Source organism: Taeniopygia guttata, chromosome 8, assembly GCF_048771995.1.
Source record: "Taeniopygia guttata chromosome 8, bTaeGut7.mat, whole genome shotgun sequence".
NCBI classification, from domain to species: Eukaryota; Metazoa; Chordata; class Aves; order Passeriformes; family Estrildidae; genus Taeniopygia; species Taeniopygia guttata.
The window spans coordinates 23,380,462-23,389,772 of record NC_133033.1 but is presented as its reverse complement, the minus strand read 5'-3'; the positions used below and the strand labels follow the sequence as shown (position 1 = coordinate 23,389,772).

General features: G+C 48.8%; 1 protein-coding gene across 1 annotated transcript; it reads right to left on the bottom strand.

Moving 5' to 3' along the window:
- Positions 1–268: 268 nt before the first annotated feature.
- Positions 269–7,803, bottom strand: SERPINC1 (serpin family C member 1). Its single transcript, XM_030279424.4, has 7 exons — positions 7,626–7,803; positions 4,135–4,513; positions 2,329–2,544; positions 1,900–2,037; positions 1,419–1,812; positions 1,014–1,078; positions 269–779 (listed from the first exon to the last, which is right to left on the bottom strand). Exons 2-7 carry the CDS (start codon positions 4,507–4,509, stop codon positions 606–608), a joined length of 1,362 nt encoding a protein of 453 aa, XP_030135284.1. The 5' UTR covers positions 4,510–4,513; positions 7,626–7,803; the 3' UTR covers positions 269–605.
- Positions 7,804–9,311: the final 1,508 nt, after the last annotated feature.

Genomic DNA, 9,311 nt, shown 5'->3' with positions numbered 1-9,311 from the left:
GGCTACGCAAGGCTGTCACTAGTGGCTCCCAGCACTGGGGCACACAGGACACGCCAGAGCTGCTGGGAAGCAGGGTACAGCTGTTTGGCAGCTCTTCCACCCACATGGAGCTGCAGAAGGGTGTTCCTAGCCCAGCCAGCACAAGCCTTATGGCTGCTGCTGTTCCACTCACCTTTGTGGTGTGGAGCCCCATTTGCTGGAAAAGAATTTATGTAAGTCTAGGAAGTGGCTCAGTGTAAACTGTGCATTCAGAGAGCAGTCTGTTACATACAGATCTATAGGTTTTAATGAACCAAGTGATCAGAGTTACAGAGGGTTGGGCACAGGAAGGACAGCAATGCTGGACTTGGGTGCCACAAAAATACTGGTGCCAGATGAAATTCAGCTTTCCTTGCCACGAAGGACAGGACAGGTGAGGTGACCTATGAGCCCCCTCACCTGACATGGCAGGGAGGAGCAGGGACAGCCCAGCTGGATGCAGTCCCTCCATACAGCTGGAAACGAGCAAGACCAACCAGCCCAGGAGCAGCCCATGCTTTGTGGCAATACCCCACCTCTCCTTTTCCCGAGGCAGAAGAGGGAGAAGTGAGGCCCTAGCAGCCCCTTTAGGAGCAAGGATCAGCTATCCTGCCCATGAAGATGATGGTGTTGAGGGCAGCTTCCCGGATAAAAAGGAGGAAGGGCCTGTTGGCATTGAAGATTTTTCTGTTCATAGGGAAGGAACGGCCAGAGATGGTAACAGCTGTAGCAGCTGAGGCCTCACTGCCTTCTTCATTCACCTGCCAGCCAAGAGACAAGATGGAATTAAAATACAGATATTACACAGCATGGAGAGGGCTCACCCTCCTCCTCCTCCACAGAACATGGAGGGAATGGAACAGAACTGGGAGGGCCAGCCTCCCTCCAAAGCTCCAGACTCACTGATAAGTGAACACTGTAGGTTCAGAGCTATTTTTTTCCCTTTAGTATTTGTTTTTAAAAAGCAAAATATGCTGGCACAAAACAAGGCTCACCTCAAGGAAGGCTTTGTGGAAAGCCTCAGACACGTACAGGTCTGTGCGGCCCTCTGCAATGATACCTGAAATATAAAAATATACCAAGGTAAAAATGAGTTCAGAGAAAGCTCAAGAAAACACATTCTCATCCTTCATGGCCTGGGATCAGGCAGAAGACATGCTGTCCTAAAACAAAAACATCCTCCTCCATGTGCAACTGACTGCTAAACTGCCATGTCTTCAGTGCAGAGCAGGGCTGAGTGTCCATGGTGAGACTTTACCAGAGAGTCCATCACTGGCTGCAGCAACATAGAAATGCTTTTGTGTGCTTGTTCCTCATGTGCCGCTGCACCTGCTGCCCTGTCTCGGGAGGAATGGCTGCCCCTCACCTCTACCCTGCACTGCCCTATCTCCACATCTCACCTGGGAGTCTGGCATTTTCTGGGCTGAAGAGATCTTCCAGCCCCATTTTCCTCAGCTTTTCCTTGACACTGAAGCTGTCCTCGACGCGGAAGCGAGGGAGGTAGACGAAGAGAGACATCTCCTTCATGGAATCTATCCAGCCCTGCAGCTTCTCTGACGTCAGCTCTCGCTCCACCTCCTCCAGTGGTGTTCCAGCACTGGGCAGGACCAACAACATCGTGATATCATCCCCTTTGTAAGGCAGCTCCAGCACCTGGACTTTGTCCTGGGGGATGAATGCGTAGCGGAATTTGGACTCCTGGTACATAGTTGGGACTTGGCAGGTCTCACCATTGGCTTTATGAAATATATCCAGTTTTGTGTTTGGAGCTGGGAACTGCGATTTCCAGTGCCCCTAAAAAGGAGAGGGGGAAAACAAACATAAGCACCACATCTCCTCCAAGGAAGTGTGCTGTTCCCCAGTTCTGTTAGCTTTTGTTACCTTAAAATAAATAGTGTTGACCAGGACCAAGACAGTGAGATCATCAATACCACCTTCTGGGATCACTTCTGTAATGCGCTTCTCTGTCTTATTAGCCACCCACTCGTTAATGATCTGCCTGGAAAGTTCTGGCTTCTCCTAAAGGAAGAGAACAAAAAAAGGTAAAGCCGAGGGTTTTAAACCCCTCTTTGTACCCCTTCTGCAGGAGACAGGTTCCCAAGGGTACGTGCTGGGGAAGGACAATGAAGCTTAGGTATGACGAGTGGGGACGTGGCTGTCGTTAAGGTGAGCTGAAGTGAGAGGAGCTGCATCCCAGATTCCCTGTTGCTTTCACTCGTGTCCCACACACCCAGAGCAGAGCACTTCTGGGCAAAAGACAGCAATGGACTGGGGGTATGGGGTGGAACCAAACAAAAAAAGCAAACTCACTTTGAAGTTCAAGGGCCAGAGTTTTGCTCCATAAACAATTTCACTGATGTTCTGGTAAGTCTCATTAAAGACCAAAGATTTCTCCCCGAAGAGACGGTTGGCTGACACCAGCTCTGAGGATTTGTTTGCTTTCTTGTAAAGGCGGCAGTTCAGCTTGGCAAAGAAGAAATGGATCTGATCTGATGTCTTCTCTGAAATGGTGTCAAATCTGAAGACCTGGACAAGCCAAACAGCAACAAGGAATCCATGAGGGGGCTCTTGTGCTCCTGGGCCCCAGATGAAATGGTGGTGCAACCTCTGCCTCAACATCAACAAATCTGCAGTCCCTCAGAGCTTCACCCTCCATGTGTGGGAACCCAGATCTATGGAAAATCAACACATCACCTGTCCAAGACCTTTAAATGCTGTTAAAATTAACATGGTGTTCATAACCCCTTACCACACCCTAGAAATGAGCATTGCACCTACAGGACCTATAAGCAGCTCTTGGGTCATATCAGGTCATGGGAGGGCTCACATGTGCTAAACCCTCCTGTGAAAATGCCAAAGGCTGCTCTTTCCCAGGAGGAATTCTCATGGCCTGTTGAGTACTTCTGGTACCTCTTATCTATTTTTACATGGCTGGGAAGATGTAGCAATCATTTTGAGGGTAGATTTTTGCAGCACAGGGAATTTTTTTTATCTGTTCCCAGCTGCCAGCTGGAAGGACAATTATGATTTGTCTGCTGCTATCCAACCTCAGGGCTTTAAGGCACAGAAAATCCCACAGCACATTGCTCTTTATGAGCCTCCTTTGGCACTGTTTCCTGTAAGGCATTCCTGGTGTTCCCAGCCATTTCATAGGGATGGAGGGGTTAGGACTGCAGGTGTGGTTGGCTCAATGGAGAAGGTTCCCCTTCAAATGGGAAGGACTGCCCAGAGGGGAACACACAAGCGAAGATTTGGAGGTGTGTTTATAGCTGCTCCACTCAAGCTGTGTGGATAATGGCAGGAGAACACCAAGATTATTTGTTCCAGAGGTAGGATTTGAAAGGACAGCAACAGAGGGCTTTGATTCACACCTCCTCATTGCAGGAGAAAGGCTCCTCTGGGCTGAGGTCTCCCATTGGAGAAAAAGGTATGGGCAGCATCAAACCCCACATAGCAGGTGAGTGGGTCTGACATTGAGAAGGGTGCTAGGACAGGCAGGGAGTTAAATTAGCTGGATGGAAGAGCCAGAACCCAGAATTACCTCTTAGTCTGGGATCAGAACTATCCCCTGAGTAGAGGGCCAACAGGTGGAGGAAGAGGCTCCCCCTGTACAGGCCTTGGAAGTCAGGTGGACTGCGAGGTCTCCCATGTGTCTGATTTTTGTCCCAAGGAAGAGAGAAGGAATGTGAAAAAGCCCCTCTGACAGCAGGATTTGATATCATGGCTTTTCCTGCTTTTTTCATAAGGAAAAGCTTAGCTCAATCTGCAAGAAGCAAACTGTTGTCATTCCCTTTCTTCACCTTCCAAATAGGCTTCCTTTCCTCCAGATAAAAACTAATCTCTCAAACCCAGGAATGCTGGATCCAAATAGGGAGTAAGGGGAAAGAGCTGGGGTCTAAACAAATCCAGAAACAGGGCTTGGAGCAACCTGGTCTACTGGAAGGTGTCCCTGCCCATGGCAGAGGGTGGAACAAGATGAGTCTTAAGGTCCCTCCAACTTGGGATTTCCTTCTCAAGGCAAGGAGCCATCCTGACCCTGAGAGCAGCCATTAGCCATGATCACCTTTCCTGTCTTTCAGACCTGCTACAGGAAAAGGCTGAGGAATCTCCACCAACCTCCATGAGCTGCTGCAGGGTGCTGCCACAGGCTCCAAGCTTGGTCATGGCGAAGGCTGTGGAAATGCTGAGGGGTGACATGAAGATGTTTTGCCCATTGTCTTTGGAGTCAGCCAGGTATTTGTAGAAGACAACAGCAAACCGAGAGTTGGCTTTTGACAGCTCCCACACCCGGGGGTTGGTGGACTCTGGGAGCTTGTCCTTTGCTGGCTCTTGCCCCTCACCCTCCTGGGGCTTCTTCTCAGGGTTGCGATAGATGCAGATGGGGTTCACTGGGATGTGGCGGGGCTTTGCGGTGCAGATGTCTTCCACGGCGTAGTGCTCAGGGGCAGCCAGCCCCCAGACACTGAGCAGACACAGCACAAGGAGATGCATTGTCCTGGAAGCAGAGAGAGAGCTTAGACACACGGCCTGTCTGTGAAACCTGTGCTGCTGCCACGGCCACAGGCCCCTTCCAGCCAGCATCACAGTGACAGCAGCCCCACAGTCCTCACCAATCATCCTTTTGCCCCAGGGCAAATGAGGACAGACAGACAGCAAGAGGACAAGCTTGCCTGTGTGCACACAATGCTTTTAGAAGCAGTACACTGAAACCAGCGTTTTCCCAGTGACCTGGGGCCCCTCTTTTTTAAGCAGCAGGCTCAGCCCTGACAAGTTTGTACCAAAATGGATGATTTGAACTTTTGAGTCCTCTCCATTGGCCAGTGAAGTGGCTACAGTGTAAGGACCCTGCCAGGGTCACCTCAGCCTCACAGTACTTTTCAGTTACTGATGTAGAAGATACTATGGCAGAGAAGAAAGATGATAAGGAAAAGGAAAAGGTCTGCAAGGAAGTTGGTCCCTCCGTGGACTGAGCATCTACATCTCTAATCCCCCAAAAATGTACTTTATGAGCAGTATGGTGTAGCTGGTACATCACACCAATTCCTGCCCAAAGTTCATATCACCTCCATACAAACTGGTTGTCCTTGGTACCTAAAGAGTGCAGGCTAATGGTAATTATTGTGTTCCAGCAAAAGCAGGTCTCTGAAAATCTTCCAGCAAGAGAGAGATAATTTACATTTTTCCCTTTGCTAAAGCACACTGAACCTCAGAATGGTTTCAGTTAAAAGGAACCTTAACTATCATCTGGTTACACCCTCTGCCATAGGAAGGGACACCTTCACTATCCCAGGCTGTTCAAAGCCCTATCCGACCTGGCCTTAGATATTTCCAGAGATGGGGCAGCCACAGCTTCTCTGGGCACCCTGTGCCAGGACCTCCCAACCCTCACAGGGAACAATTTCCTCCTAAATCCTATCACCCACCAGCTCTGGCAGCAAGGCCCCAAGAGCCATCCCAGGGCCTGCATGCTGTGGTTCTACGATGCTCTTTACATGACTGCTTTGTTTATGTAACCCATGGGAGGAAGCTCAACACCACAGCCACAACAGTTTGGGAAACAACTATTAGGAGGAACTGGCAGCCTGCCCAGGTCTTGCCAGCTACAGGGCACTTTTTCAAACATGTGTCTAAGGTAAGTCTCTGCCTGCCTGCACATACTCACTGCCATGGCTACCAAGCATTGCTCTCTGAGAAACTAAATTAAAAGTCACTTGCATTTAGCACTGGTGACCTCCAGACTGTGATCTTCCAGTGCTGGTGGGCCAGCATCTGCTGGAGGAAAATGGGAGCAGCTCAAAGGCTGATCAGGGATGAAGGAGATCTCAGGGCTCTTCCACACCCCCTCCCTGAGCTCTTGGCCAATGACTTCATCCGTGCTCCAGTTCCTCTGCAAAGGCAGAAACTACCTCATCTGGCACCAAGACTGTCTGGAGCCCAAGGCTGTGTGATAGCACAGCAGAACATGAGGGACCCACTCAGGCCATGGCCACAGCTCTTGCTGGTAATGACACATAGATCATCTGGAGACAGGTTTAGGACAGATGCAACACCACAAAGGGTAAAAAAAAATCTAAAAAAGAAGGGAAGTTAACCAATTAAAAAACAAAAAACAACACCCAGGCCAAGAGAAAGGAAAAATATGAAGACAATTGAAAATACTCCAGTAAGTGCTGTTCTTCCAAACCTTTCAATCCTACAGGAAAGGTCAGCCAGGAACAAGCCAGACACACTCCAGTGTTCTGCAATCCTGGGGCCAGCAGCAGAGCCCTTCACTGCCTGCAGCAGCCCTCCCTCACCCTCACCTGGTCCTGCAGCTCCAGCAGCACCGACACACTGGTGGCCAGACCCACCATGGAAAGGACAACCCCACCATGGTCCCTGCCCTGTCACTCCACTCCCCCCCAGGGAAAGCCATATCCTGACCCTGTCTGTACAAGGACAAACACCTGCTTCTGTCAAGCCAGAAGCAGCTTGTGGTGTTTGCCGTCACACAAAGTGCTGTTAATCTAATCTCATATTTAGGGACCAAAGCACAAGAGCGGGGAGGACACCTCCATCCTCACCCTGTTCTCATTAAATGAGAAAGACTCCCTGTTTTTGTCTGCAGCAAAGCCCCGACTCCATCAGTTCAGGGAAGATACAGGACTTTATGCTAACCCCTTAAATCTACTTTACCATCCATTAAGGTTGATATGGCCTCTGACACATGCAATCTTGTCTCTTACAGGCAAGAGCCCCTGCTGTTTCTTAGACCAGCTCTTTGTCATAGCTTTTGGCCAAAACCCACTCCTCCTCCTCCTCCCACAGCTCTTCAGTGCTCCCTTTTCCTCTGCAGCACCAACATGCACTCCATGTGTCAACCTGGAAGGAGGCCAAAAGTATTCCCACAACAGCACTGCCTGAAAAGGATTACTGGCAAGGGGGAACATAGAAATTAGAAAAGGTTCTTAAAAGGGTGAAGCAACAAAAAGTGCAGAAAGCCAAGAAACAAGCTGCTGATTCAGCTCAAATCAGAAGGCTCTGGGGAAGCATCGAGAAACTTCTCGATCCCTTGGCTGCTGTACAACATGGTTGGGCTCTTACCAGCACACATCATTGCCATCCCCCTTTTCCATGGCTACAGGACAGGATGATTAATTGGGCTCACAGACCCCCAGCACCCACCCTACTGAACCTACTGGGGCTACTGGTAGTGGTGGGAATGTCCCACAGCACCCAAGCACTGTGCTACACAGTCCAGCCAATATAAAATAGCTCAAACCATTTTGAGATTAATTTAGGCTCTTGAGAAACCTTCCCCACTGCCTCACACCCAAAACCAGAGTCCAAAGGAAACCAGCAGTGTACTTTTGCAGCCAGCAATTACTCAGGACTTCCTGACTTCATTACCTGCCCTCCACACCATGATTGCTGCAGGCTGGGGGTAAGACAAGCCTGACAATTTAGAACACCAGACATCATGACACCTAGGGGTGAGAGGACTCACTCTAATAGTGCAAAAAGCCATTCTGGCTGCAGCTAAAATTCATAGGCTCCTTCTAAGGGAAAAGAAGCTGTTACAAGGAATTAATTAACAATGAAAGATGTGCGGAATCTGTTTTTCTTACCTGCCCCTGTACCTCCAGCCTTCTGCTTTTAGGAGGTAAATGCAATTTTTTGAGAGAACAGTCTTGCTTGAGCCCAAAGCAGTTTCCCCACTGGATTTCTGTGTTCAAACAGAGCTGAGACAGCAGCAGGGGATGGTGGGAGGGGAGTAGGATGCTAAGGCCAAAGGCTGATGACCAGCTGCTGAAGGTTAAGCAAAGAGTAGGAAAAAAGAGGCAATGTTTAGTTTGAAAGAGGTTTTAAAGTTCAATCTGACAAGGGAGAGTTTGACCACCTACCCCATACAAGCGTCACATGCCCTCAGTTTTTGCCAACAGAAAATGAACTGCTTAGCCCATGAGAAAAACCTCAAACTCTTCAAGAGTTTGAATAAAAATGTTATAAAGCTATTTGTAGATCTAGTTTAGGGATCTTAGAGCCAAACAAAATGTTTCCTGCATCTGTCCCAAGCCCTGTCACCTGTTCCCTGTTTCCTGAACAGACAAATTGGGAGAAATTGCCCCAATTCACATTCTGCAGTTTCAAATACATCCCATCTTAAACACACTCACCTGGAACAGGCTCCCAGGGAATGGTCACAGCCCCAAGGCTGCCAGAGCTCCAGGAGCGTTGGGACACCTTCAGGCACAGGGTGGGATTGTTGAAATGTCTGTGCAGGGCCAGGAGTTGGACTCTGTGATCCTGGTGGGTCCCTTCCAGTCCAGGATATTCTGTGATTCTGTGACCTTTCACTTGCAGAGCTGGAAAGCTGAGGATTAACAGCAGCTCCCCAACTCCTGTCCAGATTCACAAGGCAGAGTAGTGAGCAGAACTGAACACCATTTCTGTTCCAGGGTGCAGCTGCTCTACAAATTCTGCAGCATTGCGCTCTGAAATTTCATATCCCAGGAGCAGACTCTCCAGTGAGAGGAACATTTTCCCTTAATGGAAAATGCAACTGCAAACTGGTCTGGGTTAAGTAAAAGACTTTGCTGTATCAGTATGGGACATAGTTAAATGGGACAGAGATCGTGGAGATAAATTGAAGGGTAACACAAAAAATGTCCTCCATGAGAAAGGAAGGACTCGCATACTGTACCTTATTATTTCAGGTTTAATTTTTTGAGGTAAATGACATGCTCACAGATCCCAGGGTTTTCAGAGTGATTAGGGATACTCCACACCCAGGCAGACATCCAAGCACAGGTTTCCATTTTCCCAGTGCTCAGAGGTAGTTTAAAGCAGTAAAACCAAAAGCAAACAACTATTCACATCCCACAGAGCCCCCAAGGCAATTTTCTAGGGTAGCTGAGTAAATCTGTCTTTTGAATGCAGCACATAAATGGTAATTTATGGCTGGTTTAGCTCCAAGCAACAACCTCTCAAGCACTTGCATCTGAGCAGAGCTATCCAGGAAGCACCCAAGATGGCCAGGGTCTTAATCCAAACTGCTAGATGCCTTGTTTGCTCTAATATAGGGACTGTTTTTCTCCCAAACCCAAAGCAAAGATCAGAAGCTCAAAACCATCAAGCAACAAAGCCTGGCAGCCTGTGGCAAAACAGATGAAGCATCACACTTTGGTTTTAGTCTCTCCCACATTTTTAGTCCTCAGGGAACTGGAGTTCACAGTTAGGAAGGAGGTTACAGAAACAACTGAACACATCCTAGCTGGAAAGAAACAGTGCTTAAACATACCTGATGGGTGAGG